Source organism: Vanellus vanellus, assembly GCF_965231255.1.
Source record: "Vanellus vanellus genome assembly, chromosome: 11".
In the NCBI taxonomy this organism is placed as follows: domain Eukaryota; kingdom Metazoa; phylum Chordata; class Aves; order Charadriiformes; family Charadriidae; genus Vanellus; species Vanellus vanellus.
The window spans coordinates 3463956-3491915 of record NC_138916.1 but is presented as its reverse complement, the minus strand read 5'-3'; the positions used below and the strand labels follow the sequence as shown (position 1 = coordinate 3491915).

The window sequence follows — 27960 nt, the reverse complement described above, 5'->3', positions numbered from 1 at the left end:
CACACACAAAACTGCGCAGGATGGAGATGTCAATCTGTCTGCCTCGAGGAAGTCATCACTCCACACCTCTTTTGACCTCGGTGGCTAGCCGGAGCCTGGCCGTCCCGGTTTGGTGGCCGGGATGCCAAAGTCCCCTCCTAAAACCGAACGACTGGTGTGATGGCAGACAGGGCTTCCCCCCAGTTTCTCTTTCTGCCGCTTTTCCACAGCGAGCAGGCAGCGGAGCGTTCCTGCCCGCGGGCTGCCTGCACCTACCTCACCGTGGGTGGGGACGCGTGCCTGCATCAGGGTGGAAGCTGCTCTTGCTTCAGTCTCCAAAAAGGAATGTATCTGTTTCTTCTATTTGCCCCGAAGGAAAGGCGGTTTGGGCACAGGTTTATCCCAACCTGCAACGCTATCACGACCTGCCTCCCATTAGAAATCACAGCAGTTACGCAGAGGACCATTTAGCGGCACAATTAATACCTGTTTCTGCAGCAGAGATGAGACAGACCGAGAGAGGTGTCCTCTACGGAGGAGTTTTCTTTGTGGGTTTTTCGGCCACTGTGCAGTGCCCCCCTCATTCCCTCAGGCTCTGCTCAGCCACACGTTCCTACTGCTGCCCTATATATTTGCAGGACAAAGAATTAACTCCCTTTTTTCAGGGATCTGCGGGTTCCTCGCAAGCTTTAATTTAAGCCTCTCGACAAGGCTGAGAGGCAAATCTGTCTTCCTGCCTTTACAGATCAGCTCACCGGTGCTACAATCACAAACGCCAGATCTGTGTGGTACCAGGCGACCCGGCGCAAATTACGGATCTCGAAAGGCCACGTTACCCCCTTCCGCAGAATTCTCGGAGCTCGTGCTCTGCAGCATCCACCGGACACTCTCTGGTGCCAGACAATACCCACCAACGTTTCTGGAGCAAGCTTAAGCCAGCAAACCAGATTTGTAACGGATGAACACTTATCAAGGACACGGTGTTTTGACCTGGTATGAGGAACCTCATTGTCAGATTTTCTGCCCTGCCAAATGACGGCCTAGGAGGAAGGATAAGCAACCGCAACCACACAAGATATCCACGGCAGAGCCAAGCGAAGAGCCCCAAGGTCAAGTTACAGTTGCAACCGCCAGAACACGTATTTCCCTGTAAGTGGGAGAAGCAACGTTCACTACAAAACTCATGGAAACCAAGAGACATCTCTTCGACCGCCTTGAGTAAGCTTAAAGTGAGGTCCCCCAACAGGTGGAGAGCCACATGAAAAACGATGGAGGTCACACCACAAAGGCTTCATGGCAAAACGCAAAGTTCATGACCACGGTACCACTACGGCCCTTCACGGGAGCCACAAGCTCCGCTCGCACGAGGCTCTTTCTGACTTGATCCCCAGAAGCTCCGTATCCCCAGCTCCATGTCACTGGAAGAGCCAAAAATGGGAAAGTTCAGAGGTTTTTATTTGTGTGGAATAGATAAGGAAAGCAAACATACCCCGATAACCTCTTCCCTCATGCACAGCAGTCTGAAGGTTGCTCCCATAGGCAGGATGCACATTCTGTACCGAAGGCCTTAAATTTGACTGGGTCTAGTTAAAAATAAACTCTCTGGGTCATCAGTGCTCTGCTACAGCGACGTGTTCCACAGCCCCAGTTTGCTCCCATTCCCCTCAGGAGTAGGAGCATGTTTCCAAAGAAAAACTGGACTGGGGGAGCCCTGACTGGTCTAGCCCACGGGGTCAGAGGATTTCCCAATTTTTTCGTGCCAGTCGGTTAATTTTCAAGCTGAAAAAGACCGTCATAGGTAAAGTTTGACTTCACTCCCTTGGGAAACACCCACCCCGGCTTTCCACAAGGGCCCGGCCTGTTCCATTTCCCGACCGGAGCACCCAGATGGGCAGGTGTCATTTTGGTTCACAGTTGACGTCTGCATCCCTATCCAGTCAACAGATACAAAAGGGCAAAGGCTAAGCTTCTTTCAGTCATTTTTTTTTTCCCCATCTCTGATAAAAACAGCATGCAGGCACACTGATTCAGCAATGATGTTAGGTGCACAACCCCCCTCCCCCCCCTCCCCCCAGGAGCAGCTACGAGAGGCAGTTCTTCAGGGGCGGAATTAAAAGCTCTTTTTTATTAAGTTTCCAGAGGGGAAATGCTTTTTGGACAGTGACTCCTGCTGGAAAGGTGAAATCAGCACGGCTACGGCCCAGGCTTTGGAGAGCAGGGATGTCCCCACACCAACAGGCTGGAAGGGGCTGGCATTATCCCCATCATCAGGACTTGCTCTCCTCTCTAGCCGCCTTTGGAGGAACCGCTGGGCCTGAACCACACTGGAAATTCCTTCTGCGGCCTCCTCAGAAAGGAGGGCACGTGAAATACTGGGGGCCGAGTGGCCCAGGGGAACGTTACTCCCTCTCTGCGAGATACCACAGAGTTTTCCCACACTAAAGCAGCATGTTCTTGGCTTTGGTTTCTGAAAGTCTGCAGTGATGTACCACATTTTTGTGTGGCACCAGCTGGAAGCCAACCGTTTCACTCCTTCGGTTGAAGAGCGCGCTGTAGGTAGGCATGCCATCTCGACTCAGCTTCCTGTTGGTTTTATCTTCATATCATCAGGGAGGAAAACAAATACAATTTACACACCAAAGCATCAGCTCTGCGTTGGCAAGTCCCGTTCTTCAAGGATCCTTTTCACGCTCTCCACAATGGTCCACACTTCTGCCATGGCACCGCGACCTGCAGGGTAAGAGCAAAGCCACACGGTGAAATCCAGGTTCGGCAGAGACGGCACAAAGCATGCGCTTCCCCCATCTCACCTCCTTGCTTCTCCGCACACTGCAACGCTGCGGCAAATTAGATGTACAATGGTGGCACGGCACAGCAAAGCTCACCAAGTAACCCCACGTGTTTCTGTATGACTCGCCCAACAGAAAGCAACTGCAGAGGTTGGAGGATCTGCTCAGTCCACCTGGTTCTGCAGGGGTTCTGTGTTGAATGCCATCAGGGGAGGAGAGCGAGAAGAGTATTCACGCCGACTTAGTTTGGCTCGTAACTCAGACGTCTAAGCAGGAGCACAAGCTCCTCAGTCAATGGAGAGAGGCAGGAAACCTCATGACCTTAATAAATACCTCATGTTCTCAATCTTCTCCAGAGGTGTCTGCACCTAACCCTTGACCACACAGGGAGTTACTATCTTAGCTCAACGCTGCCCTGGGGGCAAGTGTGCAAAAGTGCCCCAGAAAAGTGCGTGGGCAGCAAAATACCCTATTTCACCTCCTTTCTCCAGTGTAAACATTGGGTTTTTTTTAAATGGCCTTGCCTATAAAAAAAAGACTTGCCGAATTCATACCATTCCCATGACTCTGCAGTTAGAGCCACATTAGAGAAAGCTGTCCTGGATTCGCACCAGCTTGAATCTTGGGAGTAATTCTTGGAGAAGACTGAGTACTGGACAGAACAAAATGTAAAAGCTTGTCCTTTTGGACCGGTTAGATGAACATTTAATGAACATTGCCAGAAGAACATCTAACCTGCACCGTGCTGTTGCTTCCCTCTGAAATACTTTCTAAACTTAGGTTCAGAATTTTAAGAATTAAATCATCTTGTCCAACCTCGTGTACTGAAACCAGTCCCATTCACTCCTGCAATCCGCTTGGGGCTGAGGAAAGATACTTTTCCCACCAGCATTTGTCGCCAGTGGAAGATTGAAAAAAAAAGGAGTCTATTGATCTTTTGTCCTGCTGGCCAATTGCTCTAATAATTTAAAATACGTGCCTTATTTGACATCAGAAATTAGTTCTGGAGGGCTTCGTTTTCCTCTTTTTCTGGTCTGCTTCCACAGCTGGGTTAGCCAGCACACAGATGGAACGGTTAAACCAGCAGGCTCCAAAGGACAGTAAGGATTTGAGGGCAGGCAAGAGATGGAAGGGAAGGGGACAGGCCACCCTGAGCAGCAGGGAGAGGTGCTCTTTTGTGGGCAGATCACAGCCCTGAATCTGCACGGACCCACGGTTTTCCAGGACGGATGAGCCACCCGAACCTTGTCTGGGACAGAAGGTGTAACTGGATATATCGGAGGATTTGCAATGAGGAATGACACTTGTGGAAGGTCAAGAAAATTGGGGTTCCCTGCAAAGTAAGACCCATTCTCCACAACGCCTTTTTCAGACCTGTAAATCCCAGGAGGTCTGAAGCCCCCTGTGGACAAGCCGCAGGCAGATTTGGACCCTTCTGGTCTCCTAACCTCGAGGAGAAGAGCTGCAGCTCAACAAGAGAAATTCCCTGACTGCTTCTGCACGGTTTGGCAGAGCAGTTTGTTCTTTGTTCCCTCAAGAACATTTCCAAGGCCTGCCTTTGCCCTCCACCACCCACTTCCTCAACCTCTTTGGCAATTCACAGCTGGATTTTTAGGTTTAGCAGAGCAAAACCTTGCTAAGGAGTCTGTCTTACAGCACAGCTCATGCCTACGGGAAGAAGTCTTCCAGCATGCCAGGTTCTAGACATGCAGCCAAGGACGGTGAAGCTACTAGCAGTTTGGAAACGTTTTTGCAAAGGCAAATTGCTGCAGGCCCATGTGCGGTACAGCACTTCTCAAAGCTCTCTTTATATCGTGGCACATGGATATCATCACGGCCAACAGCCAGTAGCTTAGCTTTAACTACCCAATCAAGGAAACATTTTAATTGTCAACTCTATTCAATTTGTTATTTTAACTCTCTTCTAGCTGGACTCGACGTCTAAACCCACCGATCTATTAAGGAAGAAAAATTAATCAGGTAAAGTTTGTAATGCAGAAACCCCATGGCAGTCAGGATCTGGCCCACTTCAGGTGAGACCAGCCACATGAGTGGAAGAAGATAAACCTCTTTTACAGCAAGACAAACCACAATGTCAACAGACAAAACTGGTGCAAACTGAATCTCTTTTCTTCTGCAGCAGATGTGTGAGCTTTGCTACCTACTGCTCAGGTGGAAGCTGGGCAAACCCCTTTGTGGATGAAACCCACAAAACCGAAGTTAGGGTGGATGAAGAGGCCTTGGGGTGAAAGGCCTGAAAAGAGGGGAAGAGAGGAAAAAGTCAGTGGTGAAGACTGTCTTGGGTCTTCAGAGAACGGGGGTCCATTACTGCTGCGCTGGTTTTGGCTGGGATACAGTTAATTTTCTTCATAGTAGCTCGCATGGGGCTACGTTATGGATCTGTGCTGGAATCAGTGTTGATAACACAGGGATGGTTTAGTTCCCGCTGAGCAGGGCTCACACAGAGTCAAGGCCTTTTCTGCTCCTCACACCGCCCGCCAGTGAGTAGGCTGGGGGTGCACAAGGAGGTGGGAGGGGACACAGCCGGGACAGCTGACCCCGACTGACCAAAGGGATATCCCATACCATATCTCAGCAACAGAACTAGGGGGGAGGTTGGTGGGGCACCGCTGCTCGGGGTCTGGCTGAGCATCGGTCGGATGGTGGTGGAAAATTGCTTTCATTTGCATCACTTGGCTTTCTTGGGTTTTATTTCTCTCTCTTTGTTATTTTCCTTTTCATTACAATTTATTGTTATTATTTATTTCAATTATTAAACTGCCCTTATCTCAACTCACGAGTTTTCTCACATTTACCCTTCCAATTCTCTCCCCCCACCCTGCCGAAGCGGAGCGAGTGAGCAGCTGTGTGATGCTTAGTTGCTGGCTGGGGTTAAACCACGACAACTGCTTTGCTATAATTTTTCTACATACTGCCAGCAAAATCCTGGCATTTGCCAACAGGAAAATCTTGTTGTGAATTGACTCACAAACACAAGCGGAGTCGAGTCAGATGCGGCTACAACTGCCCCAGCTGTCTGTACCATCCCTCTCCTACAAGCTCCTTCAGGAGTTTGCTCTCACAGCAGAGACAGCTGAACTGAACGCGAAGCAGCTCCCAAATGACTGCTGGTGTAACGAGGTAAATCCTGATCAACGCTGGGCTACTTTGCCATTCTGAGCTACAAACCACAGCAATTCACATGCTGCTTCTCATGTGGCTCATGCATCCCTGTCACAAAGGGCGGCAACCCCCAGGAAAGGGGCAGGGCAGAGCAGCGGAAGGTGGAAATCATGTTCACCGCCCAACTCTAATCCATTTGTGCTAGTGAGTCAACTCACACGGCCCTTTCGCATCTCAGATCCCCATCTGGGAAACAGGGATGACAACAACACAGCTCTGCCTCAGGTGCAGGAACCTGCAAGAATAAGCACATGACCCATTAGGAGGCACTCAGCTGCTTGCTACAGGAACAGAGACCCTACATACGTACGAAAAAAAGATGAAGGGTAAAAATAAAGGACAAAGAAGCTATGCCAGATGGCCTTTCCACTTGTGCCAAAACGTCTGCACAGAATGACCTCTTTTGGGCGTTTTCCCTTAACGTTATTACAAGTACGTAAGAAGTTTGATGTAATCAGGTCTAAAATCCCAGCGGAAGAATAATTGTCCAGGATATTTCAACTGATGCCTGAGTTACATGACTACACTTACCTAACTGTAAATATTTCTTAGTCTTCAGCTCCAAAAAAACATTCTCTAGAAGCACTGCATCTACCTAAGAATTCAGAAATTAAGCCAGCCCTAGAATTTAATCGTGAAGAACATTTTAACATCCTGTCTTTGCTACAGACTGTTTGTTGAACTATCTGACAGAGCGGTTAAAATCCTGCTAGAGCTGGAGATGTTAAATAAAAGTATGAGTACACTACTGTGCAGGTAATCACACATTTGCTATTATGGCTGGAACTGGGTGATATTTTACAGACAATTTGTCCAAGAAAATTTTGATAAAAAAAGCGAACCCATTCATCCAAATTGCTTGTATCAAAATCCTTCTCAAAACCTCCCAAAAGCCAAAATACCTGCGGTATATGAAAGCCGCTCCTAAAATACAAATGAGACCATTTTAGTAGTATTTCTTAGCACTGCAAGTTAAGTCTTTGGAAACCAAGCGTGGTAACTTTCCCTACCCCCCTCCCTCACTTCACAGACTAGTCTGATGTCAAAACTCCACATCAAAACTCGATTGGGAAACTGAAAAGTAACCCAGGCAACAAACAACAACAAATGTTAAATGCACATCCAGCTACACCCTCAGCCACGTCTGCAAAGCGCTTATTCTCACTGCCTGCTCTCGGGGATAAGATATTATCCCTATGTTAGAGATGAGGAACTGAGGCATGATAAAAACAGCCCACAGCCACAGCAGAGGGCACGGTCAGGACACCCAAATCCCAGGCTGATAACACTCACTGCAAAGCCTTCCTTCTCTTTGATCTACTCTCTTCTTGAATGAGTATTTCTTTTAAATATCAGGCCTATCTAACGGCTCATTTGAAAGCCTGACTTGTACAGTCTCTTAAGACTACTTAAAAATTAATGAACAAGAATAATGGATATCAGCTAGCACTGGGCAAAGCTTCAGTTTGTTTGTAAAAACCCTGGCAGTGAGCACCTTCTCCCTGCAGTTCAACATCTTGAAGGCCACACGGCAAAAGAATGCACATCCCTTCGGGATAAGAGCAGCACTCCTGCAGGAAACCAGTCAGAAGACATGCAAAAGGACTGACCTTCATCTCCACACACTAGTTTCTTCACCACACAGGGGATCTCTGTGTAGCCAAAGCCTTTCAGTTGCTCCACCTGCTGAGCTGTGATGGGATGTTCCCACATGGCCGTGTTCATAGCTGGGCAGAAGAGCAGAGGTTTGCTCAGATCCCAAGCACGGATGACACAAGTCTGTAAGAGAAGCCAAGAGGTTCAGCTCTAAGATGGGTTGTCTTTCCTTATTCCTTCTTATCCCTTTGCTGCACAGAAGCGCTTTGCCAGCCTGGGTGTCATTAGGGGGGCCAAAGCCTCAATCTGTCAGTGTAGCTGGACTAACCCACAGGGCTGCTACTAATTTGTATTACATTCCAGCAAAGCTCATCTCTGACAGGCAAGAAAGATGAGGGAGGCTACAGAGAGGGTAGATCCCATCCTACTCCGGCTTGGGGCCAAGCAAGCAGCCCAATCGCTGGAGCAAACCAAGCTGGAACATCACACGTGCAGACTGCCAGCCCATGTGGGAGACCGAGAGAAGCTGAGGGGTGGCCACAGATCATATCAGTGAAAGAGAAATCCCCAGGCAGCACTTCAGATAAGGCAGCTGTAGAACTAAACACAGAAAGTTGGCAAGTGAGTCCTTTGTAAACGATATGCCAACTGGATCCGTAACTCCTCACAAGGGAAGTGCTGTCGCTTCCAGGATACAAACAGAGGATAATGCAAACACATCTGGGCTGTTGCAGAAGATGCTGGCAGACTACAAACCATCTAGCAGTTCCTGCGTGCTGCAGGGAATCATATCTGACTCCTCAGTAATACAGAGGTTCCAGATAACCCAGTATCACCTCATCTCCTTAAAAAGATAAATGCTAGTTGCTCTTAATGTAATGTCCATCACTGTCGCCTGGCCCAGCAGCATTTCAATCATGCAAAGAGAGCATCCCAGGTAGCAACAGTCCCCAGTGCAGGGTCTCTGCTCAGATCACAAAGTACTTACGAGAATCCTGCCCATCCTTTTTAATGCCCTGTGATTTGAACCCTTCCCAGCACAGGAACGTCTGCTAGAATCTGTTGTAACTCGCCAACTGGCACCGCCAGCATTTGCTTTTCCCTTGCTGGAGGTAACTCTTCCTCTCTGAAAAGACTGGCAGGATTTTTGTGAAACCGCACGTCCCTAACATCCTTCCTGAGCTCTTCCCTCTGCTACCACCACCACATCTATAGTACCACGGGGACCCAGAAGGACAAGACATTGCTTGTCCCTCCCACAGTTCCTCGTGGCTTCTCTCTGATCTCCAGTGATCTGCTCATACAAACGAGGGCTGTTGCTCTGGGCATATTTTGACCGTTTATATGCCCTCCCTCTTACCTGAACAGCTAAGTTCGTTATGCAGGGCTCCCCCAGAGCTGACGCGGTGCCCTCCATTTCTAGTTCTAGCCTCCTCGCATTACTGAAGAGTGATGCACCACAGCAACGCTCGCAGATCTGCAGCTTCCTGGCAGACCTTTTGGGTGGTTAATGCTTATGACTTCTCCTAATAAAGACCTAACGCCTGGACACAAAGCATTCAGCCATGCTGAAGTTCCTCATCGCCCAAGAGAAAAGCACATGCTCTTTTAATACACTTTCTGATCAGCCTTCAAGCCAGAGTATCTTTAATACCAGAAAAACAAGCCTGAACAAGCAAAATCCCCCATAGCTGAAACTGGAAGGTAAGTAAGTGTGAGCATGTTTGAATTTCTGTGCTATGCAGTTAGGTGAGGGAGGAGGTGAGGTAGCAGGAAGTAAACAATTTTATCTGATCTCACAGGTGTCTTTCCAGATTGCATCTAAAAAATGCAGAGAGGAACTCAAAAGTGAGTGCAAATGTGTATGTGCACGCGGGTGTGTGTACATGCATGACGGAGAGAGGGTGGAGGTAGAAAGAGAGAAATACCACCCCTCAGAAAAAGCAGGAAAGGCACAAAGCAGGGACTGGGACATAATGGAAGAGACTGACAGAGCTGCGGAGTGGTAAGGGATGTAGGTCAGGGAAGGAAAGAACAACTGTTTGAGAAGGAATAGGGGAACCATACTGGAGGAAGAGAGACACAACATATGAAGTGGGAGCAGAACATGCAAATCTCGCTGTTCTCGATGCTGCAGAAGCACAAGAGTTTCCATGAAAGAAAGGTCAGACAGTTTAATGCCGGGAGGCAAGAGAACTCCCAGGCAGAGCTCCACTTACTCACCAGCAGGTTGTCACAGATGCCATTTGCGAGCTTTGCCAGCGTGTTTGCATCAAGAGGTGCCACTAACATAAGGTCTGCCCACCGTCTGAGCTCGATGTGCAGGACTGGGTCCGAACGACCTTTCCACATCTGTGGATGAGACAAGATGCAGATTACCGAAGGCTCACAATGAATGCTGTGAATAATTGGCACTTTATCTTATCGATCCCACCATGTAAACTTAGTGGGAAAGAATTCCTCTCACATTCAGCAAGGTCTGATTGTGTGGGGAACCAGAGACTGCAGCCAGCGCTCACTTTTCTGACTTCCTCCCTCCTTCAGCGCAGGCCATATTGCAGCTACATTTAGGAAGCACAGTTAACGGACAGCACCAGTGTGCCTGGTGCTTTACAAATGGGTATCCTTTCCCCACAAAGACAATTCACACGTCCAACCACCACAGATTCCAATGCCCAGGAAAGAGCTTTGCCCATCCACTCCCCATTCATGTCATCACTCAGCTTCAGAATTGTTCATGAGAGCTCCCTCAACACTCAGCATGTCTGAGCAGAGAGGAGAGCTCCACCCTACCGGCCAACTGAAGCCAGACAGGACCAAACCAGGGGTCGCATTTCCCGAGGAACCCATGTCATGTATAACCTTCACGTTTCTTTGAAGTGAAGCTGTCCACTGGCTTTTAACAAGGTATAGACCCCGAACTGCACAAGTCACTTTTCAATTGGGATGCACGCCCCTAAGCACACCCACAGCAGCAAAGTAAACCCTCGTAATTACAGTAGGGAACAGTCCTGTTGGCCTTCTCTAGGATGGATGAGGTTTAGTCAACTGGGTATTTCCCTCTTCTCTTGGCTCTAAACGAATATTTCTATTTGCAGTAAAGCTCCAAGTTGCTCGAGAGTCCTACTCTTTTCTTAAGAGCACAGTTAACTGGGAAAGCGTCAAGAGGAGCAGCAAACAGCATCAGGTGCTTAATCCCCAGAGGACACACGCAACCACAGGCCAGCAAGAGGTGTATCAGGGCCACAAACTGTTCCTTCTCTGAGTCACTGGAAACCACAACAAAAAGGCAGCATCCGGAAAGCTGGTGCTTCCTGACACCTTTCCCAGCTCCTCCACTCACTTCTACTTTTCCTAGAAGCACTGAAATGTGTAGTTTTATTTTCAGAGTAAAATATCTCACAAACAAATGCTGAGCAGGCTTATTTCCCACCCTTCTGTCAGAGCGGCATGTTATAAGGGCTCCATGCCTGCTTTCCGGTGTGCCAGCAGACCTCAAAGCCTGATCCGCTCCGATTCGATCAGCCCACCGAGGGTTCCTCAGAAATAACTGCCTAGAGCTGTAGCACCCTGGGACACAGCAGATCTCCACCGATCTCCTAACGGCTAATTGCCATTAGCATGCCTCTCCCCACAGAAAAGCAATGCTTGTGTGTGAGTGCATTGGCAAGAGTCCTAGTAAAGAGTAGATCACCTTGTACTCAGATCAGTACTGCAAAGTAGAGATAAAATGTATAGAGAAGCAAATGCTGATGTTTATACAATGATCCTCTGTGTACTCAGGGACTCTCGAAGCATGTCAGCAAAACTGTAGTCAAGAGAAAAAGCCATTTTACAGGGTCTAGAGATGTCCACAGCCCTGACAACTGAGTTATCCCTTACTGCAACGGCTCTTCTACGTACGCGCACGAGCTTAGATGCAGACACCTCTGAGATAAACACTACTTCCACCAGGAGAATCTCTCTAAATTCCAGCCACCTATCACACTGGTGCACGACACCCCCAGATACTGGCCTTGTCTGCACCGCTACAACCGGGGTGGCCCTACCAGCACAAGGTTACCCAGTCAGACATCAGACTGAGTTTTAAAGCAGTGTGGGAAGTTTTGTGAATGTCAGCAATGTCTGCAGATTCAGAATACGTAGCGTTAAGGAAAATTAAGCTGTGGCCTTCGTGACAAGTATGACTCATGACAAGCACCAAACACCCTCACCACGACTCTGCAGTGGCTTTCTTGACATTTCCTGATACTCCTCTCAGAGCTGCAGATAGCGGCTGAGTCCAGAGCAGTGAGAGATCACTTCTACCCTCATTGTCTGCTGCAAGTGTGCTAGGGAGGTACAAAATGCTCTGGTACAGTCAGGACAGCCTTTCTTTTCATCCTCATTTACAGCACGGTTGGAACCGCATTCTTTGAAAGCCATATTCCAAAGCATACATTACTAGAACAAAGAAGGGAGTCTTGGCCCGGGATTAAAAAAAAAATAATTAATGTGGTCTCTTGCAAAGAAACTTAGAGGAACACTTCTATTTGCTGTTAAGCACTTGAACAACTAAGTGAATCTCCCAGGGAATCTGCTTTTTTTCTGAAGCATGACCCATTGGCCTTCTGGAAGTAGAAGGCACGAGCGCACGACAGAACTACTTGAATTACAAAACATGTGGCTAGTGGGGACAGGAGAGAAGCCCTTGCGGCCTCAAAAGGACTAATAACTCACCTGCCACTCATCTTCATCGCTGTAGAGGGTGACGGGAATCTCCTGGGCATTGTAAAAATGCTTTGCTCTCTCAGTAGTGACCACCTTCACTTCGAGCTAATCGGAAAAGAAAGACAGACCGATGGTTAGACTCGAGGGCAATCCTGCAAAGCTTGGTAGAGGAGGAGGGCTTTAGCAACAAAGATTTTGAAAGCTACATGGATTCTCAGAGGACCTTCCCCTATTCACAGTTGAAAGGCCAGGCCACTGTAGGTGTTTGCGGGAGCCAAAGACTCATTTCATGCCACCCTAAAACGGGCAGGTGATTAGTCACCGCCTGCCAAACATGTTCATATGGCCAGTTCACAGTGAGGACAGCAGAGAAGACAGAGCAGGTCAGAATGAGATGCAGTTCTGCACAGAACTTCAAAGAGACTGTAAGAAGCAGCAAACCAAAGCTCTGTGAAATATACCCTTTAATCTCAAAATACGCCTGCCAAAGGGAGTAGGAGAGCATCTTGCCTCAGTGGATTCCCTTAACCACAGCACAGAGGACTGCTGAGGGCTGGCATGCCTACACGGCACTTGCAGGATCAACCTTCCCACACTCAGAGCCAAGAGGAAGCTCTCTGCCAAGAGAAAGCGCAGTGCTGAGCAATCAAGAGTCCTGCAGAGGGACAAGTTGGCTAGCTGGGGCTCAGCACCACCAGCGCAAAGCAAGCCCACCTCTGCTACACAAGGCTTCACAAGAAAGAGTGGCTTTGGAAGACAGAGTACGATTTCTTGGTCAAATGGACCGCATTGCACACCTCTCTCTCAATGATCTCCTGGTACCAAAGGTGGAGAGGTAGCTACAGACTGCTGGATACAACTTTTTAAAACCATGTTAATCAGACTTGCTCCAGCCAGGGGTAAAAATACCAGAAGCAAGTTGGGGTTATGTCTTCCAGCTATCCTTCCTCTCAAGGTAAGATGTTGGAAAGAGGAAAACCTCTGCATAAGTATGTTCATAGCACAGGGTTTCTTTGCAGCCAAAACAGTAAACCAGTAGCTGCTACAAAGGAAAGAGAGACAGGGTGAAAATATACAAAGGCTCTCTCCAAAATCTTAGATAAACCTGCCTTCCTTGTTGAAAGCCAGTGGAACCTTCAGTTATATGGTATATACTGGGGAAACCCTACCATTCCCTTGGCCGTTTATTTGACATGCACAGTTACAAGATGTTAAGATGCCCTACAACACAAGATCCTTTTATTTCCTCCTGCAGAAATCTTAACAAGTGGAAAATGGGGGTTCTCCCTGGGTTCTACATGTCGCGTGACCTTCTCAAAGCTGTAGCTCTGACTAATGTCGCAAATAGCTGCCTGCCACATGCAGTGAAGCGGAGGTGCTCTGCACACACCAGGATCAGCCGCAAAGCAGAGCCACTGTTGGACTCATGCGGCATGGTATTTCCATCTCCAATTCCTCCCAAGGACGTACCTTAAAACCAGTCAAAAAAAAAAAAAAAAAACAACAACAAAAAACCAGGCCAACGCATGGAAGGAGTGCTCCGAAAAGACTTAATGTTGCAGATGCACCTCAGGCCACTGATTACAGTGAAAAATAACCCTTTTCGTTGTTATTGGACATTTTCAACCACAGTCTGCTCCTTCAAGCAGTTCACAGTGCAACTCACCATGTCATTCTACGAGCCCAACAGAGAGATGGGGAGAAACCAGCCTCACCAACAACTCCTTCCCGCTAGAAAACTGCGAGCTGATGTACCAAACTGATGAAGCATTCAGTCTGCACACTCTTGCTAAAACAGTCTGCCAAAACCCTCCAATCTCCAAGAAGCTATCTTCAACAGTAGCGGTCAAAGTGACAAAACATGTTAACCTATCTCCCCAGCACTATCTATTCAACTGGGAATGGAGCAGTGTTGATTATCTGCACCCTACGTGACTAGAATAACAGCTGGAAGCAGCGGAAAATCCCAGCCTGAGCATATAATTGTCTTTGGTAATTTTTCCCATTTCCTGAAGAAAAAGTAAGGGAAAATATAGCTGCATATAACACCAGTGTTTGGTACCATACATTTGGTTCTTTGCCTCTTTTAAATGTCTGCTCTTTTTCAAGCGACCCTAGCTTGGAATCACAGCTGCATTTCTAGTGCTTTCTAGTGCGAAGATCACATTCACAGCAATCAACCATATTGTTTCCATATTAACCTCACCTCACAGGAAGCTTTTCGGGAGCCAAGCAACAACACCTGCAAAGGTGCTAACGCTGCTCTCTGCTACCCCATGGGCTTCAGTGAGGTGTTAACCTCACAGCCTGCAAGATACTATGTATTTGGTGATTTTAAAGAGCAAGGTGCAGTTTAAAGGGGCGTGTCTGCTCGCTGAAATGGTACCAGTAGGCCAGGTCTGCACTAAAAGTTTTCAGCAGTAATGTTTGTTAGTGCTATTCTTATTTTACAGTCAGTCATAACAGTATAAAGATTTTCAGGTGATACAACTCCATCTACCACATGACATATTTTGTCACTTGCTACTTCAATTGTGTCGTTATCCACATTTTTCTAATTTAGACCAGAAATACCCCTCTAAGGCTAAAGGATATACAAAAATGCCACTCTGCATTTTTTTTTTTAATTTTTTTAAGATAGTTTCATAACGATCTCTGGTCTTAAAAAATACTTGTTTCTTCAAAGCATAAGCCCAGGAACAGGGAATAGCTGGCTATAGAGTACTGCATCCAACCCACTACAAGCTAGAGCACACCAGAGGACTCCAGCACTCCCCAAGAAACTCTATTAGTAAGAACTCCCTTAGTTAAGTATTCTCCCTAATTAAGGTTTTCTGCTGGGGTGGTCTCCTGGATCCCTTGTTCTGAGGAAGTCCTTCATGTCCTTCAAGCTATGTTGGAAAGAGATCAGTGTTCTCAAGATCACTTTAGCCTACATAGTTTTTTCTTTCTATTTACCTGGCACACCCTCTGTTTGCCTGTGGTTATATCTCTGCTTGAACAGTAAAGTCAGTCTAGCCACACTCAAACTCCTTTACTGGAAACAGTTTAGACTAGTTCGAGTTCTTTCATTTGGACCATTTCAGCCAATGCTCCCGAATAAACTTTACTGCAAAACTGCTCTCCTGTGTTTACGCAATATCACGAATATCATCTCTGGAAGAGGATCCTCCCGTCGTAGCCATTTCTGCTTGGGGTAAGGGGGTGTGTATGATTTTTTTTTTTTTCATACTTTCCCAGATTTGACAGCAAAATCTTTACACGCAGACCTAGCTTTGATAACAACTGCTGCAGAAAAGAATGAGTGGCTCCTTTGTTAAATGGGACCTACAAGCTGACGTAGAGGGTACCTGGCTGCAGCACAATGAAATGACATGACATGATTTAAACCGAGAAGTCCAGATGACATCCTGTAGCTTCAAGAGCAATACATTTCACCCACAGAAAAACTTGCCGTTTCCTATCTTTATGAAAACCAATATTCTGCCAACGTGATTTTGGTCATCATATTCCCAGCAGGGCACTCAAAAAGTACCAGGAATTGGACTAAGACAACGCATGTGAATGTAGCACAACCACGAGAGTTACCCACAGTGTCCTGACGAGACACTATGGGCTGTCTCCCCACAACACCAGGTGCAAGGGTAATAACCTGAAAGGCGTAAGCAGATGCCATATAAATTTCCTAGATCTTCAAAGAGGTTAAACAAAAGGCAGTAAGATGTAGTCACATCTATTATCACCCTCAAGGGGATGTTTAATGAGAGCAAAATCACACTGCCAAGTTGTTCACCGAGCATCACTTTAGCCAAAACATCAATTTAAACTAACCACTACGGTTACAAGCCTCTGACCACATCTCCTTTAGTATCAAAGACTTCCTCTACTTCTGCCCTGCTTCCACCGATGGCTTTTTAAAGTTCTGTTCTATCAGTAAAAGAATTGATGCAACAGGCTTGTGCAGGACTTAACAAACTCGGTGGAAAAGTTATACTGACTCAGCAGGCTTTAGATCAGGCCTTGAAATCACATCAGAAATGAGTAAATAAACAATTTTAATTAACAAATTAAGTACCAGAAGCTCCTGGACTGGATACTTCACTTTCACTCTTTGTGCAACAAAAGCCTAAAACCAGTGGGCGCAAAGCCTGCAACGGATGTCACAGAACCTATGGGCCTTCACAGAGAATTCAGGTCCAGCCATCTGCAGTTTTTAATTATGAATCAAATGCTCAGGGAGAAGGAATGCGTTTGACCTAGATTCCTACAGTGGGTCATTTGCATTCTTCCTCTCACCTGCAAAGAAGGATGTTCCAAGCACCAAGAGCGAAGGAAAAAAAAAAGAGACAACAGGGAAGCCAATCCGAGAGACGGAGGATTAGAAGATGCATATCCTGCATCTGCCACGAACAAGAAGACAACTGCCGGAGCTGGCTCTGGTCTGGTCACCCAGAGACCGTGGCATCATTTATCTCTGGCCCTCTCACTCCAGGCTAGGACTTTTGGCCTCACTAATCATTTCAGGCCAACTCATAAATCAACTGAGGCCCTTCTTTACAACACACAATGCCAGCCCAGCTGGCAGAACCGGTGCCCAACAGCTCGCCACATCTTCGGTACCAGCTGGGATATCAACATCAACCAGATACTTCAGAGTTACTCAGGGATTGCACCTCTTCTGACTTTGTGTTCATGTATCTACAGGTAAAGCCTCCTAAACCATCCAAAAGGATATTTGTTAAGCAATCTGGCAAATATATCTGGATATGTAAATGCACGCTCTTCCTCCTGCCACTCTTTAACTTCACTGCTCCAAAACATTTGCTTCATTTCTTAAAAGCTGAAGGTTTTCTGGTTTCCTCCAACTTTATTCTACAGCAAAAGTTAGCACATTTCCCTCCCTGACTCTAGTCACTAGTGGCCTCTGCTGGACACCTCTGCTACTCCAGACAATAAACTGTAGTACAAAAAAAAACCCACACAGACACATATAGCAGCTTGTATTTTCTATTTCTGTTTTTACAAGACCTGTTTTCCCTTTGTTGGTCAGATGGCAGTGTCCATCTTTGCAAACTCCACGTCTCACCTATGGAAAACTGCAAGGTCCTAATTAGAGATTTCAAGTTCCACAAAGCATCCACCTGTGTTTGTAGCCATCTGATAAGGTGGCTGACAAGGACATATTCCAGAAAACAAACAAACAAACAAACAAACAAACAAAAAAAAACACAAGACAAGGACCTATTCAATCATTTCTGAGAGAATGAAGCAAGCTGAACTGAACAATGCTACTTTCATATTCCAGAATCTAAATGTCCGCCTATGGAAATAACCAGGAACAGTTACTGCCCTTACGACCTGATTTAAATCTAACTCCTACGTATAAAAAAAAAGTATGAAATTATATGAAAAAGTATTAACCGATTTTTAAAAACAGCAGGACCACTCCCTCCCAACAAATTTTTAAACTAAAGGACTCAAAGCCAGAAGGCACTTTTCATTTCAACAGAAGCCATCGAATCTCTCCTCCAAATGAAAAACAGGGTAACACCAACTTCACAAGACTTCTACCAATAGATTTACTCACCCCTGGGATTTTCAGCAATTCGGCAACGAGGACAGGCAGCTTCAGGGCAGCCACACTCCCAGTCACACCCACCAGGACACAGAATTTTTTCTGCAGCACAGATGAGCTCTTAGCTGCAGGAAACCCTGGTTCTGGCGGTGAGAACAGCTCCATGCTCCGATCAAACTCTAAAAGCACAGGAAAACAAAGACACTTGACTAACAGTGCCTCCGAGCGAGGCTAGCACAGCAGGGCTTGAACGCCAAAGTATTCCCAAGGACACAGATTTAAGCCTGGACTACGAAGGACCTGGAGTAATTCAGTCTGAGGATGAACACTCAGACTTCAATCCACAAAGCTTTTGAGCATTGGCAGACCTTTAAGCATAGCAGTAGTCTACTCCTCCTGTTCAACTGCAATTTTCTCTCAGATACTGGTAAACAGAATGATAAAAGCTGTGCAGGCAGGCCACAAAAGTATTCTGGTAAAGCCCATGACCCCCAAAACAAAGACACACTCTCCCACATTGAACATGGTTCAGAGTTTACAATAAATGTACCTTTCACACTGACTGCTGGGAAAACACGTGACCCCCAGCTGGGTTAGACTCCCTTCACGCTCTCTGGTGAGTAATAAACGCAGGGAGACACTTTAAAAATTACAAATTTTGGGGCCCTGAGGCAAGTATTATCATCTTACTTCCTATCCTATCACTAGGTATTTACAGCTGCACTAGGAATGACTCCCCAGCAGGCAAAAAAAAAAACCAAACCAAAACAGTGAAGAAGTAGAACACAACAGCCACCAAGTGAAAACACTTTCTTAGGGACGTGAAAGTCAGAACTGCTCACTCCCCCAGCAGCACCGAGCAAAGCAATCCACTGACCGATGTGACTGCTTCAAAAGGCAGGCTGAGCCAGCAGCTGTATCGCAGGTCTCCTGCCGCCTCCCAGCTTCCCTGCACCCCTGCCACACCGATAAATCACAAATGGCTGTTTTGGTGAGGAAAAGCGTTCCCCCCCAGAGTGGATGCGAACATCTCTGCTTCATGAGTGATTAGCAAAGAGTAAATTCACTTCTTAAAAAAATCTGAAAAATGCGTTTGTAGCGAAGATATTACACCAAGATTCAGTAAGGCTTGTTCAACGTTAGCGACATCCTTGTTATTTGGAGGAAGTGACTTGGAAGTGTTGTGGGTAGAACAAAAAAGAAGAAAGAAACATTCACCAACTCAGCTTTTGGAATGAGGGGGCTGGATTCCTGAGAGAGAATATACCCCTTTAGTCCTTCTCTGGAATGACTCAGCAGCAGGTTCAATTTAGGATCCTTCGTGGGGTGATTCAGCTCACGCCTGTGCGGCAGTTGTGCATCAGTCTGACCTCCACATCCAGCCTCCGAGACACATAAGCACCCACCAGCTGCAGCACAACAGCAAGAACATGTTCTTTCTCCACGCTCTGCTTGGAATGAATATGTTTAACTCAGGCCCCCGAGGTTTCTCAGTGTGTTTATAAAAAATTGCTAGGATAGGAGCACATTATCAGCCTGAGCTTCGAGGCACTGATTAGCAAGAGTAATTAGAGGCAAGGAAATCCAGCGTGCACATTGGCTAGGCAATTTCAACGCTACTGCAACGCTTTACGTTTATCTGTATCTAATTCAAATTAAGTTAATGCCATCTCAGCATGGAAAACATCCACTTCCCTTATGATTGCTAAATGACAATTAACTCACCGAAGCATCCAGATCTTAAAGCCTGGGGAATAAGACACAATTTTTTAATAGGCAGTTTTCAAAAAGGGCTGTTAGTGATAAAACAAGAGCGCGACGTTCTGGGCCGCGCTTTTCTCTTACCCAAACACAGCTCTGGGGAATCAGCTACCAAGCAGCTTACAGGCCTACTTAGTTATTTCACACAGATTTTTAAACAGCTGAAAACAGCTTCAAAAGGCCGCTGAGGCAGAGAACAGAACCGAGACACCCCAGGCGTTTCCAAACCGTAAAGAAGCAACGCTTATATACCGGTAGAGGCACCACGGGGCCCGGTGAGGAGAGTGACAACCCCCTGAGCTCAAGCCTCGCCGCCCGCTGGGGCCAGGCCGCGGCCTGCTCCTGAGCGGAGCCCGCCCGCGCCGTCGCCAGGCAACGGGGGCGCGACCCCTGCGTTGCCCCGGAAGCCGAAGGGCAGGCTGGGAAACGCTGATTGGCTGGCGGGGCGCATGCGCGGGGCGGCCTTGAGCCAGCAGCATGGCGGGGGCGGCGGCTGTCTGCGCTTCAATCCGTCCCAGGCCCGGCCACCCCCTGCCCTCCCCCGGGGTCCTGCCCGCCACCCCGCCGTGTCCCTCAGGTGCCGGCAGTCCCCGGAGCGCTGGGTTGGGGCGGCTGCGGCTCCGCTGCCGGCGCCTGAAGCACTGCCAGGCAGCCGCAGAGGGGCTGGCGGGCCCTGCGGCCCTTGGCATCCCAGGAACAGCCTCTCCGCAGCGCCGGGGAGCAAAAGCCTACGCGCAGGATCGCTGCAGGGGCGGGCAGGCTGTTTAAAGCACCTCGGAAAGCTGTTTAAGGGAGGATCCTGGCTCACGGCAAGGTTGTAGAGGTGTCAGAAGGCAACAGAATACTCACTGCTCGGGGGAAAACAGTGTGTGTAGGGGAAGAGGGTCGAGAACAGGGGTGTCAGACAGGCGTGGGGCCATCAGCTACTCCGGCATCCCCACAAGAGACGGTGAGCAGCTCCCAGTGATGGATGAGCCCAGGGGGGAGTTACAGACCAGGAGTGAAACCTTTCCTACGGGATTCAGGGCAGCTGCAGGGAGCTGGCAAGGGAAAAGTGGGTTAGAGGACCACTTGTTTATTGTCTTGACGCAGAAGCGCAGCAGATCTGGGGCAGCGCGTGCTGTGTGCTCTCCAAGCCTTCCCAGACACGGCTTAAAAGCGGCAGCTCTCTGGGCATCCCTCTAATGTTGTCAGCTACAAATAAGCAGCAAGAGAGGCAAGAGGCAGAGGGCTGTCCCTCACCGATGGCAGGATGTGGAAAGCAATGGGGAGACCTCAGTAACACCCTAAACGTGCTCTAGTCTGGAGCTGTCTCCTCACCCAGACGCAGAAACACCCAAGCGTCATCTCTCCCACCCCTTGGGCTTCAGTGGCACCCCGCTTTAATCACAGCCACGGCAGTCCCCACCGAAAGCAGTCGCAGATTAAAAATAAGCATGGTGAGAGCAGGGGGTACGGTATATCCTGCCTGGCTTGCGCTGGCAGGGTAGGAAGGTGGGAGCCAGAGGGGCAGGTTTCAGCGGTCAGCACTCACACTCGCCCGTTCAGGAGACACACCGGAGAGGAGGGTTAGATGCTGAAGCAATGTCTGTTAGTTACAGCTTGTTACAGTTATTATTTATGCATCTTATTGTAAATGCAAAAGGTGAAGTCACTTAATTCATCATTTCTCAGACATCGATGACAGAGCACGTGATTTGGCATAGTAAGTTTTAGGCTAGCTATAAATGAATTGCACAATATTTAAACCTGATTAAGTACATAATAGGCTCAGCAAAGGATTACTTTTCTCCTTACATTTTATACATATATATACACACACACACACAGAGACAGGCATTTTATCATTAGCTGCATTTTAGTCTTGTCAAGAGACGACAGCCTACTGCAGAGTGACTGAAGTGATACCCTTAAAAAGGAAACTATTCTTGGTGGGCTTCGCTGGAAAAGAGAGGTTCCTCTTTGGGGTGATTCTCGTGGGTAGGAGTCACAGACAAGTATCACCAGAGAGCGAGAGGGGACAGGGGGGCGAGGAGTTGGGGACACGCATAGCTCTGGCTAGCTGTGGGCACGAGCGGTGGCACGCTGAGCTCGTGTCCTGCAGCGGGCAGGAGATATTTGAGCCAAGGGTCCGGATCAGATTCTGTTTGTGCTGCTTTTCTAGGCCTTGGAGAAAAAATTGGCTTATTTAAAGTGCATTTAGAGTCTGAAAAGCATCTCTGGGGAGGAGCTTTCCCTACTCCCGCCCTGCAGCGTCCATCAGCTCCCATTTACAAACAGCTCTTTTCCAGGCTCTGCCGGTCACCTTCCCTGGCTGCCGTAGCCCAAGAGGTGTTAGTCTGAGCTCAGCTGCCTCCCGCTAAGGTGCAAGACCATTATTTAAAGCCTGACCCCGCTCCTAACTGGGCAGGGATTCAGGGCTGACAGGAGCAAGGATCTCTGCACCGGGAAAATACACAGCAATGTTTCGCTGCGCTGCTGAGAAGCGCCAAGTGAGCGGGAATCCTTCCCACCAGCCTGGAGGTTTCCTAAAGAACCTTAAATCAGCACGCACCTCAAAAGCTATCAGGGACAAATCTTGGCCCCGCTGTTTATGTGGTCAGTGAGACTGGTTGTATGTGCTTGCATACAGGGTGACAAGATTTGACCCGGAGCCTTACCCAAGAATAGGTCCTCTGAGAAACACTCTGCCAATTTTATAGCCCCTTTTCAAAACGGAAGCCTTTAATAAAAACAGACTCGGGAGGCAGAATGTGGAACGGGACGGTCGTATCCCGCAGGGAAAAAAAAAAACCCTGTCCTCGCTCCCCAACGCACTTGCACGCACACACACACACACAGAGTGCACCGGGGCTCCTGCCCACAGTCACGCACAAATACTGATCTTCCACGTCAAAATGTGAACTACTCATTTACAACACCACACACTGAGAGAAGTTGTAGATCCTGAGCCAGGGTGTAGATTAGGAATCTCTTGGCTTCCAGCATATCAACAGCAGGATTTAGGATTTCTTTTTTTTTTTTTTTCCCCTCTTTTTTTTTTTTTCTTTTTTTTTTTTTAAATGCTAAATCAGTCAGCCACCTGCTTGTTAAAAAGCAAAAAGAAAAGGGAGAATTCCCAGGATTGCTTGCCCTTGCTGAGACAGCGGCAAGTGGCTGGACACTACCAACTGAAAGAGAAAACTCACACGCGTCGGAAACCTGTGGTTCAGCGCTTATCCCGAGAGGGGAGATGGGTGCTGGTTGCTATTTTTATCTTTCCCTTTGGAGGTGGGGAGGGGGGAGGCTTTTGGCTGATGTGGTTCTAACGTACACCTATCACCACAGTAATTAAAAAACCACCACCATACACTATTTCACAGGGAAAAAGAAGACACGTGAATGTACACATACTACCACGCACAACAAGAGCCCTGCAGGTCAACTCACGGCCTCTTCAAAATGAAAAATAAAAGAGAAAGGAAGAGCTCAAGACAATAATGGGAGAGAAAAAAAGAAAAAAAAGAAAAAAAAAGAAACAATCCAAAACGATCTCGTTACAAAGACCGGGAAAAGAAGAACCCTTATGGTACACTTTGACTTTCTGAAATAGCTGCAGAAACTCGGCTCAGCCTTCCTCCTCCTCCCTTCCCCCCCTCCAGCTCTTTCGCCCGAGGACAGAGTCCCGCTGCTCACATCTCATTGGAGTAGGTGTAGTTCGGGGTGGCCGAGTACTGCGTCTCGTGCTGCATCATGGCCCCCTGCGCCGCCCCCATGGCCGCGTTCTGTGCTGCCTGCTGCACGTGGGGGTTCTTCCACGCTCCCGTGGTCCACTCCTCCTGGGCTTTGCTGAAGCTCCCCCCGCTCCCCCGGTAAAACTTATGCACCTGTAGCAGGTTGGAAAGAGAAAATCCAGAGGTGCTGAGCGACCGCAGCTTGTGCTGACCCTCCAGGGTCAGCAAATCTGAAGCAACGCGGCACCCCACTTCTCCTCCTCTTCCCGTACCATAGTGAGAGCGATGAAGGAGAAGACTGCCATCCCCGTGAACAGGACGGTGGGGATCAGCATCACCACAGCCGACCCCACGTTGGTGCCGAAGAAGGAAATGGCTGCAATCCAGCCGCTGCAAAGAGACAACAAAACAAACGGGCCGTTCAGCAGCCTGGGGCTTTCCCGGCCGGCTCTGCACACCCCGGCCTGCCAGCATCCCTCCCCTACAACCCTCCTGGCTCCTCACGAACCGTCTTCCCCAAAGAGAGAAGCTACTGAAGCACTGAGGATGTTAAAACACCGAGAGGCCGCAGCAGCAGCAGCTCGGGGGTGACTTGTCCTTGAACCCAAGATGAGAGCAGCATCTTCCTTACCAGACACCCCAGCCGGGGATTCCCACCGCCTGGATAATGCTGATCACCAACTGGGCCATGAAGGTGAAGAAGAAGGCCATGAAGCTGAAGGAACTGTCTGTCCTGCAAGAGAAGGCTCGGTCACATCCCTGCCGCGCTGCAAGGGAAAGGAGGTGCTGCCACATCTCAGACCCTTTCGGGGCAGAAGCAGCTGTGGGTTAGCGAGAGGGTGGTGAGAAGCGGAGCTGCCCGCGGGCAGCAGGCACCGGAGCAAAACTATAGGCGAGGGAAAAACTGCGAGAGGCTGAAGGTGGTGAAGGGGCGCCTTGGGAAAGCCACGGGGCAATCGCACCCTTCCCCACGGCTCGGCCAGCTCCGCGCGTCAGGCGAGAGGGCATCCGTGTTCGGACACGGCTCTCTGCTCACACTGCCCTACCATCAGACTCAGCCTTCCCGCACGGGGAAGAAATACACCCCCGCTTTTCTAGATTTGGGGATACGGCGCTGGGGATTGACCTCAGCAGCAGGGATAATCGATATAAGCACCTCGAGGGCTCGTGGGAGAATGGAAAAGAAGCCTCAAGGATGGACGGGAGGGGAGGGAAAGCTGGCACCCCAACTGCATCCTCACCGCTCCCCCTGATGCTGCGCAGAGGCACGCATAGGGCGTCTTTATATCGCACGGTCGGGGGTTTGACCCTCGGGAAATCCCAAACACCCTTGCTGCAAAGGTTAGAAAGTAAAGCTAAAGGGCTTGGACAGAAAGAGCAGAAATTCCCCCAAATATTCAGGCAACGTCCCAAGCTAAGCGCTAACTGTTTAGGGAGGAAAACAACAACAAAAACAAACAAACAAACAAAAAGACCATGAGAAGCCGGGCTCAGGTGTGACCACTTACTTGAAAGCTTTGTAAATAGGTCTAAACCAGCAGACATAGGAGCAGGGCGTAAAGAGAATGAGCCAGAGAATTGCCAGTCCAAAATTAACAGCTCCACCGCCTCCAATCAGCCATGCGAGGCAGCCAACGAGATTCACCGCCAAGGTGATGCTGTTCACTGCAAACACACACACACACACAGAGGGAGCAGAGTAGCGCGTCCGCGAGGACGTCGGTGCGATAACGAGAGACCCCCGACCCCAGGGATGCCCCGTGCGGGGCTGGCCTCCAGCGGGTTTGGCCAGCGGCGTGTCACCCTAGCCGGATTTCCCTTCACTTAACTTAAATTCAGCTGGCTGAGTCTGGGGAGCATCCCCGGGTCTAACCTCAACTAGGCAGGAGGAAAAAAAAAAAAAAAATTAAAAAAAAAAAATAAATAAATATGTCACTCGGAGTTGTGATGTCTTCAGCAGGTCCGGGGCTCGTGGGGCTCTGAGGATGGGGAAGAGCTGTACCCTCCCGCTGCCAGCGATCCTGGGCACGTTTCCATCAACGGAAGGAAACCGGAGGAAGCGAAGCGAAGCTTTTTTCCCTTGCCTCCAGCTACGGCTTCGCTGGAGGAGCTTCTGCAAGAGTTCCCTGAGCTGAGAAAGCCCTGAACTCCCCTCCCCGCCTCGCCAGTTGACTGGGGTGGCGTGTTTGCTTCTCCCACCCCTGCCCGGGGTCACGCCGTACAAGGGCTACTACTGTGAAACCCGGCTCAGCAGACGCGGGAGAAAGCTCATCTGCATTCTGACGCCTCCGATTTTTGAGAATGATTCATTATTCCCGACGAGAATTAAAACCCTCCCGCTGCCGCCCGCACGAGAGCTGCAGCTGGCAAGAAAGGGAGCTCAGTTGGCCGGGCTGACCGGGCGCTGGCGGCTCCCGAAAGCCCCCAAGGACACCGAGGGGACCTTTCAGCCTCTCTGCGCTTGCGTCTGGCTGGGTGTTTGCGGGGGAGTTTGGGGAGAAAAATGATCCAGAGAGGAGCTCCAGAGACAGAAACCAACACGCTGCGGGAGAGGCTGGAGCAAGAACTGAGCTCTATTAAATTAAGCAGAGCAAGAACAGCCAGATTGAGATGGGGAGCGGGATTTAACACCCCTAAAACAGCTTCCCCAGGGAAGCACAACTTTTTCCCCTCCTTCCTCCTTCGTAGAAAAGCTACGCTAACCCTCCTGGCGTGATGGGGGAAGTTATCCCGGGGTCACCTTCCCGATGGGAGGCGGTGCCCACTGCCCCCGGCGGTGCCAGCCTGGCGCCGTGCCGCAAGCCGAAATTCCCGCCCTCGCCGGTGGCAGCTCAGCTCCTCGCAACCCGCCTCCGAAGCCCAGGGCACTCCCCGGGCACTGACACGCTTCCAAAGTTCAGGGGAAACGCCTGCTTAAAGAACTAAGCTCTCCTAAAAAGAAAGAAAAACGGTGGTGCCAGCCGGCCCCGAGCTGCGCACGGTACGTTCCCAGGGTGCGATGTGTCCCTCCGGCTCTTCTCCCCGCCCGGGGTCGGTACGGAAGAGAGATGCGGGATAATTTTAAGAGTTAGAAGACGGTGACAGCTCTGTTAGCGCAGCACGGCACACAGAGGCATGCAAGAGGAACCCGGCTTTGGGGGAAGCCCCTGGCTCCCCTGTTTTGGGAAGCAGGCACTCTGGCCCTCCAGTCCAAGCGGCGTTCTCAGCCTCGGGCCGCTGCCAAAAGGCTCATGAGGAGTTTGGGGTGGCAGAGGAAAGCCCTTCCCCAGCCCGGCTGCCAAAGAAAGCCGGCGGAGGCTCGGCAGCTCTCCGGTGGGGTGAGGCCGGCAGCTGAGCGAGACGGAGAGGGGAGTAGTAAATCCTTCAGCAGGAGGACATGTGGGTGCTGAACCATCTCCTCCTCCTCCTCCTCGCAGCAGGCTCCAGCAGGACATGAAGGTCACCACCAACGGCCCTTGGACACCGAGCCAGCTCCACACCTCCATCCTGGAGGCTGGAAGGGCTGAAGCTCATGAGATCCTCCAGCCCCCATCCCCACCGGGTTTTAACAGGAGACACCATAGGCCTGGAGGGGCAGAAGGACTTCCCCTGCCCACTGCTCTTTCAAGCTGGTGACTTCTAGAGGAGAAGCCTTCAGAGAGGCACACGCAAACCCACCCGAGCCATTCCCCGCCCAGGGACTCACGCATCCAGAGGTAGTAAAGCCGCTTGGCCATGGTACGGTGCTGCGGTGGGATCTCCGCATCGAAGTCCTGGTAGAAACATGGCTTCAAGGGGATGAACTTGGGCAGGGGAGGGAAGTTGTTCACTTTTTCTGCAATAAAAAGTTTCACCAGCATTGGGCACTGCACGGAGCTGAGAGTAAATCGAGTCTTCCTAATTAGTCTCGTTCAGCCGCAAGAACTGAGAAGTTTCATGCAGGAATTAAGGATTTCCCCTCGCAGCCACCAACAGCCCACCCACACGCATCGAGACAAATTTAGCCCTTGCTGGCCACGTGGATCCTGCAAGCGTGGCCACCCGCAACCCCACCGGGGACTAACAAGGTGACATTATGGCCGGTAAAGCCCCAGATGGGCTTCAGAGACAAGGGGCAGCCCAGCCAGAGACCCCCCCACACCCGTACCTGCCATGCCGGCACGTGCTCAGCTGCTCTGTTCCACAGGAAAATTAGGGGAAAAAAAACGCAGGAGCTTTACCAAAGCTGGAAGAAAACGAGAGACAGAGTGATGTGAAGCGGTGAGGCGCCTCCCCGAAGAGCCTTTACCTTCCCCGCCGCTCCAAAGCGGCTCCAGGACAGCACTTTATTTCCGCAGACACTTTCCTCTACAGGATTCGCACGCCCGGGCTTGCGGCCGGCACCTGGCCGGCGGCAGGATAAATCCCAGCTCCTCCAGCCCAAGGCTTACGTACCCGTTAAGGCGGAAGATTAAGAGGAGATCCAGCGATGTGGGGCAGGGCGCAGGCTTTAACCTCCCACTCCCGTCTGACCTACATGCGGCCCCGGGAGAGGGGCCGGGCTGGATGCTGCGGGCAGGCTGAAATCCTCAAGTTCATTACCTGGCCCCAAAACCAATTTTTTTTTTTTTTTTATTATTTTTTTTTTCTTTCTGCAAAGAGCCTCTGTTCCAGCACGGGGAACTACCAGACAGCG

At 49.4% G+C, this 27960-nt stretch overlaps 2 protein-coding genes across 3 annotated transcripts; both read right to left on the bottom strand.

The window, feature by feature from the left end:
- Positions 1–1446: 1446 nt before the first annotated feature.
- Positions 1447–19914, bottom strand: PPCDC (phosphopantothenoylcysteine decarboxylase). Of its 2 annotated transcripts, none has more exons than XM_082489027.1 (6): positions 19846–19914; positions 17845–18011; positions 12267–12362; positions 9771–9899; positions 7562–7730; positions 1447–2709 (listed from the first exon to the last, which is right to left on the bottom strand). In XM_082489027.1, exons 2-6 carry the CDS (start codon positions 17995–17997, stop codon positions 2624–2626), a joined length of 633 nt encoding a protein of 210 aa, XP_082345153.1. In that variant the 5' UTR covers positions 17998–18011; positions 19846–19914; the 3' UTR covers positions 1447–2623. The 2 variants fall into 2 exon arrangements, with proteins under 2 accessions (XP_082345153.1, XP_082345154.1); XM_082489028.1 differs by lacking the exon at positions 19846–19914 and adding an exon at positions 19100–19177.
- Positions 19915–22300: 2386 nt separating this feature from the next.
- On the bottom strand, positions 22301–27439 carry SCAMP5 (secretory carrier membrane protein 5; the record flags this gene model as incomplete). Its single annotated transcript, XM_082488940.1, has 6 exons — positions 22301–23459; positions 23579–23696; positions 23938–24039; positions 24815–24971; positions 26992–27120; positions 27433–27439. The coding sequence occupies 6 exons, from the start codon at positions 27437–27439 to the stop codon at positions 23265–23267; spliced, it is 708 nt and encodes a 235-aa protein (XP_082345066.1). The 3' UTR covers positions 22301–23264.
- Positions 27440–27960: the final 521 nt, after the last annotated feature.